This window comes from Ambystoma mexicanum, chromosome 1q (assembly GCF_040938575.1).
Source record: "Ambystoma mexicanum isolate Mex_15411 chromosome 1q, UKY_AmexF1_1, whole genome shotgun sequence".
In the NCBI taxonomy this organism is placed as follows: Eukaryota; Metazoa; Chordata; class Amphibia; order Caudata; family Ambystomatidae; genus Ambystoma; species Ambystoma mexicanum.
In genome coordinates this window covers 1,278,390,502-1,278,414,547 of record NC_090922.1, presented here as the reverse complement: position 1 = coordinate 1,278,414,547, position 24,046 = coordinate 1,278,390,502, and the positions used below count along the sequence as shown (strand labels likewise).

General features: G+C 41.8%; 1 protein-coding gene across 1 annotated transcript in view; it reads left to right on the top strand.

Moving 5' to 3' along the window:
• PRKAA2 (protein kinase AMP-activated catalytic subunit alpha 2) overlaps positions 1-15,211 on the top strand; it is a 531,203-nt gene extending 515,992 nt beyond the window's left edge. Inside the window, exon 9 of the mRNA XM_069642111.1 lies at positions 8,256-15,211. Within this exon, the coding sequence (XP_069498212.1) occupies positions 8,256-8,491 (236 nt within the window). The 3' untranslated portion in view covers positions 8,492-15,211. The remainder of the gene's footprint in view (positions 1-8,255) is intronic.
• The last annotated feature ends 8,835 nt before the right edge of the window (positions 15,212-24,046 follow it).

Here is a 24,046-nt window from a genome sequence, read left to right as displayed (position 1 = left end):
TTATTTATTTTTTTGTTTTTTTACACACAACACACTAGGAAAGGAGGGGAAGGAGGGTAAGGAAGGGACACCAACCATGGGGATAAGAAAGGGCAGGTGGAGAGAGGAAGATGTAGGGTGGGCCTTAATTCGGTAGTGGGCAGGTCTTCTCATGCTCCAAGACCGCATTCTCAAAAGCACTTCGAAGTCTCTCCCCCCCTGCAGAGTACTGCGTCACAGTACATACACAAAACTGTGACCCTCGAAAGATAAGGGTCATCAGCATCGTGAAGGGCCTGTGAGGCAGCTGGAGGGATGCGCTCTCCCACAGGAGTGTCTCTTGTGGTGAGAGGAGCGGAAACGGAGGATGTAGTAGAGGAACTCAACCTACTACGTTGATCAAAAGGTACAACCTTGCGAACGGCCCCACCGTGGAACAACCTTAGGTGTCGCTTCATAGATGTCGTACCAAAGCTGTACCAACCAGGCCTCCCATGACTCAGCACCATATTGCACTGGTTACAGGTGACCTTGTTCGCACGTGCTTTGAGTATGTCACCATGAATGGTAAATAACCGCCACACCCAAGACTCGCGGCGAGAGCTGGTAGTAGGGACTTCCACTACCTCATCCTCATCATCGTCTTCATCCTCATCCTCACGCCTGTTCCCCTCTTCAGGCCCTTGGGGAGGTGGTGGAGGGTTTGGGGGTGGTGCTGATCCAGATGTAGCACCAGTTGGAAGAACAGCAGCCATGGATGCCATCAGGTGTCAGCCAAGGCAGCAAAATCTGTAAGATTGCAAGGCAAAGTAGATAATGCTCTGGGAGATAGCCAGAAGCACAATGAGGATCAGCTCTGGGGTGTGGCCTTTTATAGGGGTGCTGGTACGCGCTTCGCGGACACCTGTGCTGTCCTCAGACAGATCGAATACCCAAAAAAGGCTCAAAAAGTTCTAAAAAGTATGTAGAAAGTCAGCGTCATTGTCTGGGACATGTGCGATGGTGATTTTTTACTATAAAATACTGTGGATTGCCTGAAAAGGTACTTTTCAAATGTTCGGGGACCCGGACTGGGTCCGCATTTCAGGACACACACTCAGCGTGGGTGCGGTCACATGATGACGTCACGAACACGTCCGCGAAAGCAACGGGTGTCCGCAGTGCGCCAAATGTACAGGAACAGCTGCATGCGCGTGGATGTTCTACGGACAGTGTTCGGGTCCTCAAACTAATTAAAAGTGCGACACATGTGAGACGAACAGTTACGGACACTCGCGATGTTGGTAGGACTTATGGGTGTGGTGTGCATGTGCGTAGATATTCTACATGCAGTACGGACAGGAATAGTGTCCTTAGGACACCTCCATTTTGGTTAATTGAAGACAACCCGGACACCGCGCGTGTTCCAAGGATAGTTCCATTTTGCTTGCGTACAGTACGGACAGGCATAGTGTCCCTAGGACACCCCCATTTTGTTTAATTACAGACACCCCGGACAACGCGCATGTTCTTAGAATACTTTCAACTTGCCTGTGGACAGTACAGACAGGCATAGTGTCCTCAGGACAGACCCATTTTCCATTTTGTTTAATTGCGGACATTCTAGACACCGGGTGTGTTTTTAGAACAGTGTCATCTTACCTGCAAACATTATGGACAGGTATAGTGTCCTCAGGACACCCTCATTTTGATTAATTGTGGACATTCCAGACACTGTGTGTGTTCTTAAAACAGTTTCATCTTACCTGCGAACAGAACAGTTGGTTAATTACAGACATCCCGGACACCGCGCGCTGTCCGCGGACACCGCAACTGTCTTTTAAAAAAAAATAAGACACAAGGACTGAATTAAAACATACATAATATTTTTTTATTATTATATATAGATGTACAATTTATGAAAGAGAAGGGGAACCAGAAACTGACACAAACACAGGGGAATTGGGGGTTTCGAGAGGATGGATAGGAGGAGATGAAGGGATGGAAGTCTCATCAAAACGTTTTTCTTGGTGGGGTTGGTTTGGGGATAGTTGACTGGGATATGGAGCAGGAGGACAGGTACATGTGGGACAAAGATATTTAATTTTTTCTTCTATGTGGTCCTCCACAAAAATGCTCAAAAGGTTCAAATTTGCCATGAGCATGTCCGTTTTTTCTTCCATGCGCTGGAGAGTCTTTTCCAATGTATCTTTTGGTGTACTAATTTCAATGTTTGTATGGTCTGTCAAAAAAAAAAATATATATATATGTTAAGTGCACATAAAGTAATGCTAATTAATTTGGTTATATGTCTACCATTAGTATTACTATCTTCAGACATTTACTCACGTGGGAAATTCTCCTCAAGCCATTCTAAAGTACTGGACATTTCTGTGTAAAAAAAAAATCTAATACATACATTTTAGAAATATATAAGAAAAATGAAGTTTACTTACTAGCTTCTGGTAAGTTGTGTTCTTAATGTTGTAGATCTGCTGTTGCTCCTAGTTGTGCAGTTTCTGTGAGGTAATTATGTTGGAAGCATATCTTTCTTGTTTTGGTATATTCCATTTTAGTACATATGGTATTTACATGGATGGTTGATGTGTTAGATATATAGGTTCCACTTCTTATTTATTATTACATATAATGTGTTTGTGCACTGCTTTTTGAACGTGTGCAGTGTTCATATGGCATGATATAACAATTTAAGATACCCCCTGAGTTTTTGGGTAGTGTTGATGTTGTTCGCGTCCGTCCGCGTATATTCGCACAGTCCGCGGACATCAAAATCACTAGTTAGGGGTTCAGTATGTATATAAAGTAAGGGAATCCTAGTAAACATCTATCAAATTCACACTATGTATATGTGTATTCAGTAAAATAATATTTGATAAAGGGAAGTTATGGTTAAGTTACGCTAATAAAAACCTATGAAATTCAGTAAAAAAAATGTTGTTAAAGGGACGGTATGGTTCCAAGTTAAACCGAAAAACCCTGAAATTCGCAAGTTATGGTAAGCTAAACAACCATAACTCGTGCCACCACCGTGCACTGCTAAGACTAACACCCAGGACATTAAAGATGACGCCACAAATGTCATTGATGACATCAATGATGCCATCACATTTGCATTTGCTTTTCATGAAAAGTCTGTACGAGGGATTCTTATAAGAATGTTGACAAAAAAGTGTCAAGGATCATTGGAATATACATCATAAGCTAATTAGTGCATTAAGCAATGCATTGATGTAAATAGCATTCTATTATGAAGTTCAATCCAGTATACTAAGCTACTCATGTAGAAACATAGGCATTGTGTGCAGGATACATGATGGAGGTGCAATATTCATAATTTTGCCATGTTGAATACTGAAATGATAACTGCTTTCTTATTAGAGTTTTGTGTACTGTGAAACATGTAATAAGTAGCTAATAAAACCCACTTACTCCATAATTGCATTAATACAGAAAAAACACAAAGAGACAACAACACATACAAATATTAGTCTATACAGGTAAAGTGAAGTAAGCAAAAAAGCAGCAGTAGTAGCAAAAAGTGTTCACAACCTAACTGATTATCTTTATGCAGAGAAATGATTGCTCTGTTTCAAAGCTGCTAATTACCCTATGTATATGTATCACATGATGTGACTGGACCCTAAAGAAAGTAGTGCGAGTACAATGTATACAAATATGAGCATATACAGGGAAAGTACAGTAATAAAAAACAGAACTATCAGAAAGTGCTGATAACCCTACTGATTATCTTCATGCACAGAAAGGTCTTTCAAGCCTGTGTATTCCCCTATGTATATGTTTCATATGATGTGACCGGACCCTAAGGGAATTACTGTAAGAACATACTTGAAGGATAAGTCTACAAATATAGTACCTTTTCAATTTTTTGTTCATGACTGTTACTAAAGAAAACCATGTGGCCTAGATATGTCAGTAAAGGAAAAAAGGGGGATCCCGACATGTGATGTCATCAATGACATTTGTGATGTCATCTTTGAAGTCCTGGGTGTTAGTCTTAGCAGTGTACGGTGGTGGCGCGAGTTATGGTTGCTTAGCTTACCATAACTGGCGAAATTCAGGGGGTTTTCGTTTTTACTTGGAACCATACTGTCCCTTAAAGAAGTTTTGTTTACTGAATTTCATAGGTTTTTAGTAGTGCAACTTAACCATAACGTCCCTTTAACAAAGTTTTTTTTACTGAATACATATATATTACGTGGACACGCTAGCGTCCATGTAGTTATGGTTAAGTTGGTGTTTCCATAGGAAGAGCATTTTTTGGGTGGCTTATAACTTCGCTCCCTCTGGATGAATCCTCACCAAACTTTGCAAAAAAGGTATATGGCCCACTCTGAATTTTTGCAAAGTTTGGAAAGGTTTGGTCCAGGGAGGGCAAAGTTATAGGGGGGCGTCCCAAAACTTTTGTTTTTTCCCATAGACATAATGGGAAAAAACTTTTTGCACGCCTACAGAACAAACCGCTGGACAGATTTACACCAAATTTGCGACAGGAGAGGGGGCTTGGTCCCAAAAGCGTGCTTTTGCAAATTTGGTGTAAATCCGTCCAGTATTTTTTTTAAAATGACCAAAATGTAAGGCAAAAAAATTAGTGATATCTCCGTTCGCTCCGCGGACGGACTTCCCGGTTCGCTCTGTGGACAGTGCCCCGATTGGCCGAGCGGCTTGCGTAATGTCCACGGACATGCAACATGTTCGCTGATTGGATGGCGTGGTGCGTGAAGCGCGTCAGATTTTCTGTGGCGCCCGCCATCTTGCATTCGCTGACGACCGCGGACAGCGCAGTGAAATTTGGATTAAAAATTGTATTTAGTGGAGTGTGTTGGTGTGTAAGAGTGTTTGGGGAGGGTGGGGGAGTATGAGATAGGTTCGATGTTCTGTTTTTTTTATGTGCTAGACACTTTTGTTGTGTTCGATTTGTCTGCGGACAACACGGCTGTTTTGAAATGTTCTATATAAACTAAATGGTGGGGTGTTCTGAGGACGGAGTATGTGTCCGTTTTGTTCGCAAGCAAGCTAAAATTGAGCTTTGAACCCTCGCGGTGTCCTTAAATGTTCGTACATAAACAAAATGGGGGTGTCCCGAGGACGCTGTCTGTTTTGTACTCTGGAAAGTTGAATGTGTTCTAAGAACACTCGCGGTGTCCTGAAATGCTCTGATTACTTACCGGTAATCTTCATTACTCCTAGTCCTACTCTTCCTCGTCGCAGTACCAATGTCCCTCCTCACCCTCCCTGCGGGGAAGGTCTCATGCTCCGGCTTGGTAATATGAAACTGAGTGATGTGGATGTGGGGGAGGAGTTATAGGAATTTCAAGAAATATAAGAAGGTCCTGTGTCGGAGGCAGGGGTCTCATGAAGTAAGTACTGGGACGAGGAAGAGTGGACGTGGAGGTAATGTTTGCAATTAAACAAAATGGGGGTGTTCTGAGAACGCTGTTCTTATTGTTCATTGTCAGGTTGAAAGTGTTCTAAGAACCCTCCTTATGTCCGTTGACATTACAATTTCCTATGGGCCTTACCCGACTTTTTGTCCACTAAACAAACGATAAATCAGGCTGCTGCGCGCCGACATTATGTGATAATCCTATCACTTGCCCCATCGACCTGGCTGACCTTCTTTTGCGACACTAAATCATATCTCCCGCCCCTAAACCTGACATTATCAAAGCATTCATATTCCCTGTCTCTCTCCGTGACGTTACAGGGTGCGTAGCCAAACGCGCCCAGTCGTCTCCAGTCCTACGCGACTTTACACAGAACCCGGAAAACAACACAGATCATCTCACAACACAGCGCGCCACAATTCGGAATGTGAAACTGTGATTTAAAAGCAAACAGCAAGATTGTACATTTCGTAAAGTACTTTTATTTGACACCAAATGTTTAGAGAATATTCAGCGATTTGCATTTGTCTTTGCTGTCGATCCACAAAAGTTCATCTTGAATCACGCGCTGTTCCTTTGCGGTACACAGGGTGTTGGTTTATGATAAAAGAAGCACTATGGTTGCACTGATAATCGGAAGGCTGTTCCAACAACGAGGCATTAGACCACCATAATGGTTGGTATGTTACTTCTAGCCGCTAGTACCGCGTAAGGGCATATTGGTCCTTGGCGATTGTCCCATAAAATGGTGAGGGTCATGAAGTTGTTTAGAAGTAGCTGCACCTGGCAGTTAAAAAATCTGTCGGCCGGGGTCTGAAAATTGTGGCATTGACAGTAGGGAAGGATGTACCTGTTTTAAAAACATAAATTAGTCTCACAAGCCGATCTTCATTAAAAATATTCATTTTATTTATTAGGGCGTGAAACTATTTGCTAGCGAGGATAGTGCAATGGAGTATGTTAACTTATTCCCACTAACCCACCCTCTCTCCTCTGCCTTTTTCAGAGCCGTCTGAGCGCCAGGGGACCACTTTGGCGATGATAATGCGCGGTATAAAACAGATGCCACATTGAACGAACAAGTACAACTTAACCGGGCTTTAATGCCACGCTATTGTTATTATATTCCAGTATAAAATAATCTAAAGGGTTACTTACATTATATTGGCATTTTCCATTGTCTACGCGTAATGCAGTCCCTAAATACGACTCCGTCTGTGCCAACGATCTTTCTCATAGTGATATAATATATAAAAGCGGTTTAGTTTCAGAAATTTCATCCTTAACGTCTCTTACGTTTTTACACCCCTCCTTCAGAAGAAGTCTTTTTGCACGATCCCTGTCTGTCAAGGTCAAAAAACAATAGAACCTTATAGTGTGAGTCGTGGGCCACTCCGGCCCGCGAGCAAAAAATGGAAGCAGCTGACCTTCACTGTGAACGAGCATAATTTCTTACTTTGCAACATTCTGTGTAAAGCCATCCCTGAGAAATTGCTTTTTACACTCCATCTTTGTATATTGTCTGCGTGCTAATGAAAAAAGTTTGTTAAAGGGAGTTTATGGTTAACTTGCGCTACTAAAAACCTATGAAATTCAGTAAAAAAAACTTTGTTAAAGGGACGTTAGGGTTCCAAGTAAAACTGAAAAACCCCTGAAATTCACCAGTTATGGTAAACTAAGCAACCATAACTCGCGCCACCACCGTGCACTGCTAAGCCTTACACCCAGGACATCTGGGTATTTTACTGAATATATATATATATATATATATAATGTATATATATATATATATTTTTTTTTTTTTTTTTTGAGGAAATAAATCAAGTTTACATTTGCTGTTGAAAAATGAAATGTACTGTTTTCATCGGAATATTTTGCACACACTTTGTACTTTTATAGACCATTTTAAACCAGGGCTTTTTGCATCTTCTGTTTTGACTTTACATTGGTGAAAACCCAGTCTTTGGGTGAAATTCTTTTAATGGACTGTATGGTTTCTAGGATGGTCTAGTTTGCAGTAATATCTTCACTATTGTGTCAACTGCTGCCTCTTAGGTGCACAGGTTGCATCCCACAAGTGCACCCTGTTCGTAACAAAGGAAGACACATTACATAAGTGAAGCAAGGAAAGGCACTATTCCTAAAGCCCTCACTTTGAATTCAGGCAGTCTTCATTTGCCTTTAGTATTATCCTTACATGAAGCATTATGAAGAGCAAAAAAAGAAGTGTTAACATGTAGCGGCCAGATGTAACACTTGTTTTTGCAGTTTTCAGTACAAATAATGAAAACTGCAAGGGCACAGACGTGTACACAATGGAGGTGCCATCTGTGAAATGTACATATTAAAAAATAAAAATAAAACCCAGAATCATTTACATGAATACATTATCTGAATGAGATTGTATTTTTACAGTACTGATGAGATGTAGTGATCTTGTGTTGCTTTCAGCCCCCTACAACGCACAGGTCACCTTTGAGAATAAAATGACCAGTGCATTTCTCAAACAAGCAAAGATAAGAACGTTGCATCATCTGTGCTTTATACGTTTATGCTTGTTATAGAGAAACTAGCCCTAACATTGGTTTTAAACACTGTCAACTAATGATGTTCTTGGGGAAAGTGAAAGGACTTCATAGCAACGGCAATCTTGAGTGGGAAGCCACAAAACCATGTTATTCATGATAGCATTTAAGAACAGTTAAGTTGGAAAGATGTAAAGCCTAGTGCATGCCCACTTATCATGAGGAATAAAGTCAAATATTTGAGAATACCATACTTTATTAATTGTTTCATGTACAGGGATAGTGATGTAGAATAATCCTTCCATACACGTTTTTATTCTAACCAGTCTTTCTTTGTGATTTTAAGATGAAGTCTCTGAGCAGAAATCTGGTTCATCGACACCACAACGCTCCTGCTCAGCAGTCGGCTTGCACAGACCGCGACTGAGCATTGATTCCACTAGTGCTGAATGCCACCCTCTCAGCTGTTCCTTCACCGGGTCCTTTACAGGCAGCATCATCACGACTACGCCACGCCCCGGCAGCCATACCATGGATTTCTTTGAAATGTGTGCCAGTTTAATCACCACATTAGCCCGCTAAGGAGCAGCAGCTTGCCGTTTCCACAAATTCTAGTCTGCACATTGTGTACAGTGCTAGCACCCAAAGACCTTATATTTGCCAATGTTAAAATTGCCATTATAATAATTTATTGTGTGAAAAGGAAAAATAGTATGTATTTATTTGAGGTATTTTAAATATATGCATAGATTTATTTAATATGGAAAGTAAAAATAGAGAATCATTCTTTTTTACGTTTGTCATATATATATATATATATATATATATATATATAATTTTTCACAGTTATACTATTTTCTTACCAGTGTTGATAGTTATTTTACAATACCAGAAGTCAGTAATACTGAGCAATAGGACACCAATTCCAAGGTTTGCAACAAATAGTTACATTCAACTGTGGGCTGTTGCATGCACACAACCATGTTCAGCAGTGCTGGCTTTATAAAGCTTCAAGTGGACTAGAAAAAATGTGAAGGGACTTTCAAATTCACATATAGGGAGTTGTGAAATCCCCTAGAAACATCTCTGGTCTCTTCCATGAAAATATCCCATCTACATTCTTAAGGGCCAATTCAGAAAGAAGCTATCAGGGGTAACTCTCATGAGCAACTATTCTATTCACTAAGTAGTTAGCTTTAGTAACTGTCTCACTCTTCTCTTGCCATCGGCACATCAGAGTTACTGCCATATCTAAAATCTCAGGATGCTTTGAATTTCCATTTGGTATGCAGCAAGAGGTTGATAGCCATTAGCACCCAAGGCTGAATCCCCAGTATAAACCCTTGTTCCAGCATAGCTGATATTTCCCACTTCATGCCGGAGTTCCTCCGCCACCTGTCAATTCCCCTAACTATGTGCACACCTCCAACACACTCCCAACTCCTCCCCTCCTTAGGCTCCCGCAACATGTCCACAATAGTAATCGAAAAGGGAATCCATCCTGAGCCCCTCTCATATCACCAAGATGGCCATGTTGCCTTGGGCTGATCTTTCCTTCAACGAGTGTGCCCATTAAATCAACGGAAACATAATACCCCAAAATAAAGACTTTTTGCACCCAGAAAAATGAGCCTGCTAGCAATAGTATTAAGCCGTAACTTCTGGTGTGGGCTTAGGCAGCTACAGCCCTAGGACCTCACCTTGTGGGCTAATGCCCAAGCCCACCCCAGAAAGTGCAGTCTAACACTATTAGTATTCAACCTTTTGTTGAGGCACCAGGGAAATGACTCCACTATAGGATTTAGAAACAGAATTACAACTAAATATATTTATGCACAGTATATTTACTTCAATGGGTTCTTTTAATTGAATGCACAGTAGACACATACATTTCACTATTTTCTTCCAAAATCGAAATTATCATAGTTTAAAGCTCAAGTGAAAATAGTTTATGAGGGTGCGCAACACTTTTCAAACATTAACAACCGGCATGATGCTGTGGTAGGCATGGAAACACTGGTCTAATTCCTAACTGCTGGTCTAATGCTGGATAATGCAGGGAATCTGAATCAATCACTGCTGTGCGCTCATACACAAAGAGCAGAGATCAGCGATTGTAGCCATCATGAAAACACAGAACAGCCTCCAGTACTTTGGATCCTGTGTCAATGGTATCTCACCACTTCTCCCCATCTCCCCAGAAGGGAGCCCTTCCCAGCAAGCCTACGGAGGTGAGCCTGCTACATAATATTCCCCATAGGGGGTGCGGTAAGTGGAACCTCACAGGGAGAGACTCCCCTCTTGGGGATAATTACACAGTACATCAACCTGAACAAACCGCTGTTTGCTATTGTAACACCTCTTCCATTACTCAATTAAAACACACATTCACTGAGAAGAGGAAGAGTGAATGAAACATGAAGAGTGCCAACAGGTTGGAATACAATTATACTGCAAAAAAGAGGAGCGAAGTAGTAATACTGATCACTGCTCTGTTAGAAACATACATAAATAGGAAGAGTTGGAACCATGGAGTAATGAAGTATACTTCATGGGGACTGAAGGAGGACAATGATCCTCCTCTGGGGAGGGCCCAGAAAGATTGTATACAAATTAAGGGGGTACTTATAGATAGTGGCAGCCAATGCCAAGCCGGTGTAGCCTGGGAAATACAAACCTGGCAAAGGGATACCTGTGGGAGCAGGCTGGTCTTCAGTCGGGAGGATGTGGCAAAGCAGAAGGAAAAGCAGTCCATAGGCCGGCAATGGGCCAACTCACATGAAGGTCAGGAAGGTCCAGGTGGCAGCGTGACCTCGAGAAGGTGGGCCATGCGGTACGCAAACAACACAGACCGCCGAGCAGAAGGCTCCACAGAGCCACAGAGAAGCACATAAACCCAAAGGCAGAAATACAGAGCGTTTACCAGCCCAAAGTAGTCTACGACCCCAGGCAGAACTGGTGATGCTGACCCATCAAACAAAGGTAATGGGAGCAGCGGGAGACCCAGGAAGGGAACAGGGCATGGAGAAGGCTGTGACGCAATTCAAGAATACTACAACTGGAGTAATCTCCCTCTTCTCAGTAATTTGGGAAAACATTAAAGCAAGTCAAGACTATGGTAGGCATCTCCCTCGTCCCAGAAGTAGCAAAGTAACTAAAGTCAGCCAAGAGGACTACCTGACTGGTGGCACTCATCCCAGTAGCAGGAAAGAGTGTAAAATAAAGAGCCCTGGAGGAAGGGACCCTGGTTGCAGGTGCCAAAAGAACAAAAGGATTGTGATTATCAGAAGGAACAGTCAGAAGCAACAGAAAGGCTCAAATCTAGTCAAGACTGGAAAGAGATAGAGACACCAACCAAAACCCAGTGCGGAAAGGAGAAAGATCCTGACATAGTGAAACACAGGACATTGAGACAGAAGTATCTTTAGTGGTAGGGTCATCGTAGTTAGTTTTTGGACGGAGAATTGACTATTTTGATTTGGACAAAATCACTGATGACGAGCACCATAGTTAGATTTCTGTTAGGAAGGAAACCCCACCCCTGCCCCCGTTGTATAGGGATAGATAGATATGCCTTTCCTTATTATTTCAATAAAGTATTGGTTAAAAATGCCAACCTTTTGTCTGCCTCCTCATTTGAACTAACACTAAAAAAAAAAAGAAGTTGGGGATCACTGCGTCTCTGTCAGCATCAACGTACTGATGCAGGTGGAGATCCATGTGGGTGCTCCTTATGAAGAGGGAAATCACATGTAGTGGATGTATCCCTATGGTTGTTGCTCTGTGCGAGCAAACAAATCAAAATGGTTTGGATGAAACACTGTTCTTTCATGCCTTTATACCATTTGTCCCTCACTGTTATTTTGTGATGCATCAAATTTACAAAAATAAAAATCAGCGTTGGTCACTTGACCTGGTCCAGTTCACTAATATTCATGGACTTGGCTATGAAATGTTTTGCCAATGATTCCCACTTTTAAGCATCAACTAAAGATCCAAACATTCAGATGCACAGTAGACACATATATTGCACTATTTTCTTCCAAAATCTAAATTATCATAGTTTAAAGCTCAAGTGAAAATAGTTTATGAGGGTGCCCAACACTTTTCAAACAAATCAAAATGGTGTGGATGAAACACTGTTCTTTCATGCCTTTATACCATTTGTCCCTCACTGTTATTTTGTGATGCATCAAATTTACAAAAATAAAAATCAGCGTTGGTCACTTGACCTGGTCCAGTTCACTAATATTCATGGACTTGGCTATGAAATGTTTTGCCAATGATTCCCACTTTTAAGCATCAACTAAAAATCCAAACCTTCAGATGCAGAGTGAATTCTGTATGTTGAGTCTTCTGTAATAACAAAAAGTGGATTAATGCCATCTCATGATGCTGTTATCCAGACAGTTAACATTGCTTAGATACAGAAACGTTCAGAATAGCCCATCGTGGAAATGGTCCTGCATGAACTACATACAGCAATGTCAGTTGTCAGCATTCAGTGAAGTTAATCGTTGAAAAACATTCAAATAACCAATTACCAACATTGTTATGGAATGTAAATGTACACAATTACAAAGGTTACAAGACTAAGAGCCTGCAGCTGTGAAATTTGGCACGTCAGATAATTTTTTTATCAGGGAAATGAGAGGTTAACAAATTGGAACAACAATCTTGACAACCTCTACACGCATTCTGCTCCAACAGTAAGACAGGGATTGTTTTCTTCATAAAAAAAAAACTATTGTGTTAAGATGTAGCTAAGACAAATGTACATCCTAGAGAAATGGTGCTCCTTAAAGCTGAATAGTGAAATGTTCTTGATATATCCGTAAAAAAAACAAGAATTATCAGATGGAACTATTGATGAATTGAAATATGTGTGGTTTACTCAATGAATTATGTTGTCTCAATGCACATTGAGGCATAGATTAGAGAACTACGTTTGGCTTGCTGACTATGCAGAGGTTGAGGCATGAAAATATTTCGTGTGAAATAATATTTTAAATACTTATGTCAATTTAATGCAATCTTCAAGTTTAAAATGAAGATTTAAAATAATAATAATGAAAGGAGCTCCCTGTGCCACACTGATTAGTAGAAAAAGTGAACATCTGGGAGGAAATTGCAAGGTAGCAAAAAATACTAGCGTCCAATGTTGTACACAAGAAGTAGCAGAAGGTAAAATAGTTCAGAGACTGAGGGCGTGTCAAGCAATCAGGACACATGCCAATGGCATGTAAATGAAGACACGAAGGTTAGCAGAGCTGCATGCTGTGTAAAGTCACGTGGAAGGCATTGGTATGTTTCGTATCGATCCCTGTGAATCAACATTAATGAAAGGGATAATGGTGAGAACACAAACGAAACTCATTTATTTAATGCCTAATGATCTAGAGTCTAAGTAGAACAGATGGTCTGAAGAAATCGGTCATGAATTACTGTTGGAGGATTTCACCGGTTTCATAAAGTATACGACACATGCATTGTTGCCGGCTCATTGCCATAATCAGCATTTCAATACCTTATATCTATCTGTATGAAATGCTGGTGCAGCTCTTTTGGTTGACATTGAGGGCAAACGACAAATGTGTAAAATGTAACATACACTGTGCTGATCTTCAAAACATGTTTGCCAAATCTCTGGTCATGGCATATCTAATTAGGTCTTCAGATCAGGGTTTGACCTACTTTCACTTCAATTTTACAGCTTACACTATCTTCCCATCTATTTACTTTTCTTGGTACACCCCCCCAACCACCTGGTTTCCTACCTCCTATCCCCACCACTGACACTGACGTATGTTCCCCTTTCAAAATTGGATATGGTAATTAATTTATAAGTAACACGTTTTTGGAAGGACCATCCTCCCAGAACAACCAATTCTTTAATAGGGAAAGGTGGGTGGCATTGAGGAAGGTGAAAGGAAAGGTACAAAGTGCAGGGGTCGCGGACAAAATCCATGTTTGAAGGACCTACAATGTGTAGGTCCTCTGCTCAGAAAACTCAACTCCCCTAAGGCTGCTGCCAGAGTGATAACTGGACCGTGTTGGCAAACCTATTGGCATTTCTGCGATGCTGTGAATACAGAGACCCCATCGGGCAGTTGGTGGACTCCTATGGGAATTTCACCTCTTCCCAACCCTTCCGGGAGCAGCAGTTGCCTAGTTTAAAAGCTAGCAGCATGGTGAACGCTGATAACTGTAGGAACACAACACAGGTTACCTGAAATTTGAAGAGCTCTGAATTGGATCAACAGAATGTGAGGGATTAAAAGGAAGCACGAAGGAAAAGTACAAGGTGCGGGGGCGCGCATATAAACACAAATGTATATGCTCCAAAACAGACTCCATCAAGTGAATTGTTGATCTGGGCAGGCGGTGCACTGACATCTTTAAAGAAACAGCAAGATAGCATTAACACCTTTTAAAAAAACACATATATGTGATACCAAACATACTCCAAGACTAGGCAGTAAAACATCAGGATAAATGTTCAGTAGGGGAAGATCGCCTGTCTTCCCCTGTTCCCTCTCCCTTGCCTCGTCGTGCCTTGAAACACTTGTGTATAGGCGCGTTATAAATGCCATATCATATCATAGGTAGGCTTGGAAATCCTTCACAAACTCTATACTACTCTGGTAGGATTACTCTGAAACCTCTGGAAACTAATTAATTTACTCCAGATTGGACTCCAAGAATATGCACCTACCACAGCTAGAGGAGACATGTAACGTTATGTTTAGTGGCACTAAGAAAGGGGTCGACTGTCAGTGCGTTGTCCTCGAAGTGCTGTGGCACTCTGGGCAGAGATTGCACTAAACTTTCAAGCCGTGCATTATGTGGGTGGGCAGTCGTATCTGAGCATGGCTCATTCATTTTACTTATCGTGGTGAAGCATATTGCATCTGTGGACTCTGCAATAAGTGAAATGTAGTTTAGTTAGTGTAAATTATTTCCAAATACCTTTTTCCTTTATGGGGTTTCCAATGGGAGCAAGTAGGGGAACACGAAAGTCTAATATATAGTCACACAATCATCCCCATCAATACTTAGTCTCAGACTCAAGATGATGCAAGATATCACCCAATTGTTCATATATAGAATGAATGTATAATCAGTTATGGGTGAAATAACCCCACTCCAAAATGTATTTTGCAAGGTTCTGAAAATAAATATTGTAAGCAGGTTTAGTACAATGGATTTAAGAGCGTTTTTTGTTGTTTAAAAAAATGCAGATAGTCGAAAACTCTGCTAAATTCCAAACAGTGCACTAAATAAACATACTACAACAAATGACTCCGTTTCAAACCGTTTATGTTTATTTTCAATGGCAGTTCAGAACAAAGGCTGGAATTCTGACTTGGTACAGACAACTGGATTGTGACATCACAGCTCAACTCTAATGTGGCTTTAAGACCCGATCCAGTGGGCCAAATCAGGTCTCATCGGCCCGGGGTCCGAGATAAAGACCCAAGCGGTAGCCAGGGTACTAAATATAAAAAGTATTATTTGAAAAGGACACGTGCAACATCCAGTTCAATTAATGAAAATTCTGTCTAAAGAACTCCGCCATTGAAACCAAAGGCAGGGCTCCATACAGAGCTCCTCTTCCCAGTCCACGGCAGAGCGACAGCAGAAGCACAGCGGCAGAGATGGCGTTGCGGGCAGAGGAAGCAGTCAGTAGGCTGTTCGGAACGTGGGCTGAGAGTAGCGGTTTCAGCCCGCGTTTTGAGCAACCAGATTAGTTGGCTCACCCACCCAGGGTGCTAATAAGGTATTAAAGTGTATTGTGATGTCATTGCCTTATTACGGGTTAGTAATTTCACAACTAGACTAATACATACATTATGTATAGGTTTTATAAGGATATTGCAGACTTACGAGTATTACATTAAGAAATAATGTCTTCTGAAAAGGGGTGGTTCGTTATATAAATTAGTGTGCAGCTCTTTATCATCTTGGTTGGTGAAGCAGGACATCAATCAGTGGCTCCAGCACCAATACAAATAAGGGACATCAGAGCATTCAGAAATGAAAAACCTGGTTCAGTTCAGCAAAAAGAAACCATTGTCTTGTTAGTAGAGGGCGACAACATACACGTGTGAATAAGTAACCGGTCAAATATATAAGGAAGAACATGGAGATAGGTGTTGTGTTAGAAACGGGTTTCCACAACACCCAGACTCACCTATTCAAAAGCAAATGTGTACCCACAGCTGTGTACGTTCTCATTGGCGCTCCACTGGTTGCCTGGGACAAGTTCAAGGGCTAAAACTGGATGGACAGCAGGAGAATTAGGGCACGCCTGGCACAAAGCAAAACAATTAAGCAATATGGACATTTTGGGCGTCATATAAAAGTGTTTTCTTGATGCATATTAACATCTTTGGTAGAAGAAAAATATTAAGAAAAGTACAGTGTATCTTACTAGTGTGGCTGGGGTCAAGAGAGAGGCTGGATGAAGAGGAGGTACATTTTACTGGAGAAGATGAGACAGGAGTAAGTTGCAAGCATAGTACAGCAAGGTGTTGAGATGCTTACAGAAACTTAACAATTGCTGCTTGTGTGGAAACCATGTAACAGTAAACATATGCTTGGTTTGAGTAGGCACTCTTAGAGGGTGTGGCAGGATTTAGGATCCCGAGAATTCCTTGGTCTCAACTGGTCACTTTGTCGAATGATGTCTGCTTAATGCAAAGTTCTCACCTATGAGAGCACGTTGCAAACAGAGTTCAATATATTACTGGTGTCCCCATATCAGGTCTACAGGGAGTCACTATCACTATGTAGTAAAATTGGGGTCAGGAGGTGTCTGGCAAACTCATGCTGTGCCTGGGTGGGTGCCGTGAGCAGTGTTGCCTCCCATTCTTTATTGATCCACTCCCCAGCCTTCGGGAGAAAACAACCTGAGAGAGGGAATGTTCCAATAAATATGCTGGCAGAGTGCAGTGAGTGTTTGTGGTCACCGGTGACCTGCTCGAGGAGCTGCAGCTACGTGTCGTTTTTCCACTTTCATTGGCAGGAGGCAGAACTAACTGGTGAAAATAGTTCACCCAGACACAGAGCGTCGCAGAGTGTTTGTGGTGACCGGTGACCTGCTTGAGGAGCTGCAGCTGTGTGTCTTTTTTCCACTTTCATTGCCAGGAGGCAGAACTAACTATTGAAAACAGTGCACCCAGATGTGGAGCATTGCGGAGTGCGCCGAGTGTTTGTGGTGTTCGTGGTGTGAAGTGTTAATTAGGTAAAACCCATAGAACCTTCACCCTGTTAGCATGTCCCGGAATTCCCCACTGACTATATTGGGAGCATCCTGCGCAGCCGTGTCCATGCTAGAGCTCGCAGAAAAAAAACGATTGTGATCCCTGCGTTCTCCTCGCATCTGCAGAATCGCCTTCAGTATAGGTGATGCATTTCCGCAACTGAACTTCGGAATGACATCTACGGTGGGGGTGAAGTGCTGCATGGATATGTGTTCGGCCGTTTAACTAAACCCAAAGGGAAATCGTATCAGGATGTTGGCAATGAACATGTTCATGGATCAGTAACACAACTCCAAAATATGATCATACCCACTAGCACCGAAACACTCGACCCACAAACCACCCTTGCCGCCATTGCCATGGCTCTAAATAAAAGCTTTAACATTGCCACATGCACTGGCCTGATGGAGGGGCCGGGTCGACACTCTATTGCAGGCGAGCAAAAGGGGAAACTAGATTGTTGAGGCATTTCGGAACAAAGCACACAGTGACCTATTATCCGGTTCCGGGTGGAACTAGACTCGGACGCTGCGTCTGAGAACGGTGAGAGTCCACAGCTTGTCTGGGAAATGGTGCTACTGAATGTAAGAAACTCAAGAAATCTAAGAGTCATGCCGACCCTCTGCATTTTAGTAACACATCATCTTGGCTTCCAACAAAGCGAGAATGGAACTGCCATAAACGGAACAACAGAGATTAGATCAACAACACAGCAAACACAAGGACGTCGTCCAGATTGAAACAAAAGGTGCCCCAAGTGACCATGGATCAACAACCACCGATTGCACTAACATGTCCCTTGGAAGCAGTAAGGACAGTGATTGCGACAAAGTGGTAGCTAGAGTGGTGGTTGGAGACTACATGGAGGAAATCGATAATGCAGTTGAGTTAATGTGGAGTAAAGACGACGTCTTTCTGCTAGAAGGTCAATCATTAACCCAGAATGGGGTTGCTGTAATTAGTGGACCTGCCACAATTAACGGCCATAAACCCCCTGCAGCCGAACTAGACTCATTCCTCATTGGAGAAGAGTTGTGTACCCCAAAAAACAGACAGAGCTCACTGGCTGTCACTGATCAACTCCTGCGTGCGAGATCTGGTGTCACTCAATTAAACAAATCCATCACGGAGGGAGCGTGGAGAGTTAGGTCTTGGCGCCAAGTGGCATTAACATCGCGAATAATGCTCCTATACACCTAAAGATCATGCAAGACTTTGAAAATCAGGATCAGACCCCAAGAGCTCAAGAAGGGTTCCAGAGAGGCTCAAATAAACGGAGATGTCTACACTCAAGCTCTCAAAGAGACATAATGAGTTCTCAGAAAAGACTAAACCAAGAATATTATAAAGAACAGGACAACGAGGTAAACACAAATTTGCATGCCAACACAACTAAACAAAATAGCAAAATAGAAAGAGCTTCCTCGTCTGAAGACAACTCCTCAGATTCTTCAATTGCCGAAAGTGCCATTCCAAAAGTAAGAAGATACATTTATGGGAAGCCGCTGACATCAAATGGGTCTATTAATCAAATAAGAGCCTCTGAGATGATGCCTAAAATATCATCATCTATAACTATAGCAACTGCTCCCTTTGCCAAAGTGTACAAACAATTTAACAATAATTACAGAGACCAAAACACGTTAATAGCCTTACTGAATGCAAAGATGGCTAATATGGAATTGGAAATGAGAGAAATGAAGTTCCAATCACATAAAGACATGCAATCACTGGAATGATCAAGTGCTCTATTAAAGGAACAACTGCGATGCAACGCAGATAAAAAAACTACTAGGTGAGGTGGCGAGAGAAGCCCTGCTAATTAAAAAAAAAACACATCAGGATAACATCAATCGAGCCAAAATTCCAGAACTAGATAAAATGGGAGTTCACGTGCTGCAGGGAGAGAACACGTATGCCTGTGTTGTACTGTAATAGAACTCCCATAGCACCACCGCCTGGTCGAGGAGAGTGAGAACACAGCCATCAATCATTGAAATGTGGCAGAGACACCCCCACTTCAAAGGCAAACAGACTGGACGACGACTGCCTCACATGAAATTCATGAAAGCTCTGTATCGCTGCCCCAAAAGGAAAGAACCACATCAGACAGAGATTGCTTGATAGTACCGGGATTATCAATGGGAAAAGCAGCAACTGCAACTGATGTAGATCGCCAGGGTGCTGCCTGTTAAGCAAGCACCATCATCAATAACGAAAACGGGACGGAGTACACAGAGGAACAGCCGTCACCTTCAGCACATTTAAGCATGTCGCCTGAAATCCTGGAAGCTAATGTCCCTGTAAAAAAAGAGTTCTGACTCGTACCCAATATTTGAGAAACAATATCGTTCCACCTCTGGGCAGTTGAAGGAATCACAACCCAAACAAAGTAAATGTAAAAAGAAAACAAAAAAAATCTAACATGCCTGAAATGATCAAATGCAGTAGATCGCGGACATTTTTAAGGAACTTAAAATCCTTGAATCTTACCGTGCACATAGCTGGGAACCCAAGTGGTGCAAACCCTCTGAACAGAAACGAGAAACCCAAAATTGATCAAACTCTAAATGAGAAAGGTATGAGTTTGAATCAACATAACGAGGATGCGAGGATGCGACAATGGACGATCTGATGAACCTATCCACTTATGAACTAAGTGACGAGGATCAAAGTAGAGTAGACAAAATGATGGAAGATCGGAATGAACTTCTCGACGATCCAACTCGAACCAATCAGGATAAACTGATGGCGAGTCCTAAGCAAAATCATGTGGCAAAACCAATAACACACCCGACAAGAGTGTTTGAAATGGAGGCTTCCCCAAATCCTAAAAACACAAAACCAACAAATAGCAAGGCGATAAATCTGGAGGGCTCTGGAAGAAAGGAGAAAAATTGTACACAGTCGAGGCATCAGAGGTCCCGACTGATAGGGGATCTGACTTGGATTCTGAAGGAGTCATAAAAAATCTACTACAAAGACAGCCCAACAACACAAGGGTCACTCAGCATGTATTGGATACCACCTGGAGGCCTGATTCGTGAGCATCTAATCAGCAAAATGAACAAGGCAAGGATCGAAGAAACAAGATCAATTCTAACTACTGCCTCATGCTAGAGAGAAATTATCTCTCAGATGATGGCCTAATTCTAAACAGGAATAATGTAATTGGCCTGTTTCGACACACAACACAATTGAGGTCAGTAGCATCAAAAGATATAAAAAACTATTGAATTTGTAAATGAAGCACAAACAGATCGAGTCCTATTGCACATTCATTCAGGAGCAATTAAGGACTTAATTCTAGATGGAGAAGCCGTCCTGAATCGGCTTGGCTTTAAAGTAGCTGAAATTGTATCTGAAAAATCAGAGGAGGCGACTACATCCAAACTGGTAAGAAGAAACCCAACTGGAAAACCTGTTGTAGACAGTATGTCACGTAACATACCCCAAAAAGATAAGACAACACACTTGGAGAACTAACCTAGCCTAACCTAATGGCAGAACTTGGCATGTGGAGGCAATATCCAAGGACGACGATCCCATAGCTAAACAGAAAAGGCAAATAAAAATTACAAACCCTCTAGACAACAAGGAGACTTCCAAAAAAAAAAAAAATGAAACATCAAATTCTGGAAACAAGCAGGTTCCAGAAAATTGGAGCTGGCTGGCTGGAGTATTGAACACGAACAAAACTAGTTAATGTTCAAGGAACGTCTTAGAGGATGTCATACAAATTGGCTCATGGAATACCAGGGGTCACCACCTCTTTCAAGATCCATCAAAGGCTCTAGTGGACATTGATATCCTGTGTTTACAGGAAACGTGGCTGTCAACAACACCTATCGCTTCTGACTATGAAATAGCGATGAACCCAGCCATCAAACAAACTAAGGCCCGACCAATGTCTGGGATGATTACCTTAGTAAAGAAAAAGTGTGGATATCGAATTGTGGACACCTGCAACAAATCTCCTTACATCCAAATATCAACTGTAGCCCCTGCCGTGTACCGAGAGGGAAAGAGAAAGGCTGCACATAATTAACATCTACTGGCAGCACAAAGAGACTGGGACGTGGGCCTTTATTGATGTGCTTTGCGAGATCATTGATGAAATAATGTCAACTGTAGAGAGAGCAAACATCATAGTATGTGGTGACTGGAACCTATAACTTGTAAACATGACTTTTAGAAAAAAGCCAACAACAGCCAGAAACAAGGGCGTCATCAAGCACACCTGGAGACGATCTTGGCCCATCTGTAAGGCGAGATGAACATGGGGAAATAAGAATTTTGAACGGGAACACTCCTGGGGACATTCTCGAAAACCCACATGGAATCGTGACAACCAAAAGTCTGTGATAGATTACTTCTTTGTTTCAAGCTGGCTTGCAGATAACACAACGCACTTAAAAGTCATTGGAATGACACAGAGCGATCACAGCTTAGTAAGCATTGGGCTGAAAAATATAAGATGTCCAAACACTAAAGACTTGTCCGCACCAGGGATTGAAATCACACCAGGGATTGAAATCGAACCAGGTCAAAATCGACTGAGGCTGAACGGTAAAAAAATATTGAATACCACAAGAAGTGTTGAAGAAAATCATGATATGGATTACATACCCTTGTTGGAACAATACAAAGAAACGTGGGCCAACAATGGGAAAGCACACTTTAGACCTCAACATAGCTTTGATCCAGAAATTGCACGTATGAAACGTGAACTGCAACAAAATATTTGTGTATTGAAGTCTCCGAATTTGGCAAACCAGATAGATGAGAAAAATAAATTGAGAAGGAAATATAACAACTGGATAAAATCTCAAAGAGCGATTATGCATCAAAAAGATGCAGAGACTATGCATCAAAGCATGTTAAAGAAAACATCAAGAGTGTTTTGGCCCATGATAGCCTGTCAGTGAAGTACAATGGATCCAACACTAGACCTATTTAAAAAACAGGTTGACAGTGAACAAGAACATATAGACGACGAAACTCCATGGAACCTCATTATTAACAGAGAAGACATAATGGAGAACATTAAAAGAATGAACTCCTCGAGGGCCCCTGGCCTTGATGGCTTGACAAACAGCATGCTGAAACAGAACCAAGAAGAAGGGGCTGAGTTTTGCGAATCATTGTTTAACATCGCAATTGGATAACAAAGAAGACGGACATCCTGGAAAAGCGCTGTAATAGTTCACATTTTTAAAAAAGAGATACGATTGGAACCCAGGAACTGTAGACCGATCGCGCTACTGGACGCCGTCAGCAAGATCTTTGCTACCCCGCTCCAAATCTAACTAACAGCATCTCAGACAAACAGGCTTCATAAAAGGGGTTGGGTGTGGCCTGAATTTATTGATGCTTAACATACATAAAATGGAGGCAATTAAGAAAAAGAAAACATCTACTTAGCATTTGTCGATCTAGCCCATGCTTTCGACACAGTAAATCGAAATATGCTGTGGAAGAAGCTGAGGGATCATAACTGACCGCAGGGCCTTATTCAAGAAATAAGAGAATTCTATTCTAACACCAACATCAAAATCAATAACAACAGAACGTGGTATAAAACAAGCCTGCCCATTGGATGCGGTATTGTTTAACTTCTTTATATCATATGTCGGAAGAACTCTGAGTGAGACCCACTCTTTTTCTCTAAAAATTCATGGAAACATGATTGATTGGATGCTATACGCAGTGATATTGTTCTCTTGGATTTAAGGCCGATAGGTCTTCAACGGAAACTGACAGCTTTGCAAAATTACATCAATAAAAATGGTCTTGAAATAAACACTGCAAAGACAGAGATCCGTGAACTAAAGACTATGTGTGGGCAAAAGAGAGTATCAGAAGTGAAATTCCACTGGAAAATTGGCCAAGATGATCTGAAGTGTGTGAGCCAGACAAGATACCTAGGTGCAGTGATAAACTCAAACATCAATGACGAACCTTTGGCAAAGGCCATCAAATCTAAATGCAAACAACTAACCTCCAAAGGAGCAATGATAAACTAGAAGTATGGGAAATTCAGTCTAAAGCCAGTTATGGACTTCGATAAGTCTAAAGTGGTGGCTGCTTTAATTCGCGGGGCAGAGGCTGCTCTTGGATGTCCATAAAGGGTGTGGAAGTCCTGTGAATACCTGTTATGGAAAAAAGATCTTACACTTACCTAATGGAACTCAGATGGCATGTATTAGGTTTGAGCTCAACCTGACGTCGATAACATCAAAAATCATGTGGAACACGCTCTCCTTATATAGGAAAGCGTCTGGCATGGATAACTTGCCTTGGTTTTAGATATTGAAAACAGGCCATGACAAGGGAAATCAATCGATACAAGGCATGTGCGAAAAGAGCTGCGTGGAAACACTGGAGATCTTAAACACAACAAAAGAAATGTTGTGGGCCAATCTGAATGAGGTAAAGAAAAAACTTTGGCAATGGGACTGGCGGGAAACAATACAACAAAGACGTTTTCACAGATATATGCAGCTGGCACCTCCAGAAGCAAAGGCATACAACAATCCAGCTAAATACCTGATAACATTTGCGAGTAGTCGTTTCCGAGATGTCTTCTTGAGATTTAGGCTAAACCAATTTGAAACAAAAGACTCTGCAAAAATTCAGATGAAAATCTAAAGCACTTGGTGCTATTCTGCCCTGACCTCTGAGCCCTCCGGATGACCCTTTTGGGATCAGAGATTGGAGAAAGATCCACCTGGAGTGGAGATGAAAGGTGGGCAGCTATTTTCGAAGTCTCGAACAACAAACTGACATTTGCCTTGATCTACTTCTTGGAAGAAATGAATAACTTATTGCAGGACGCAGGCCATGCCCCTGACCCCAAACAAGAGATCTA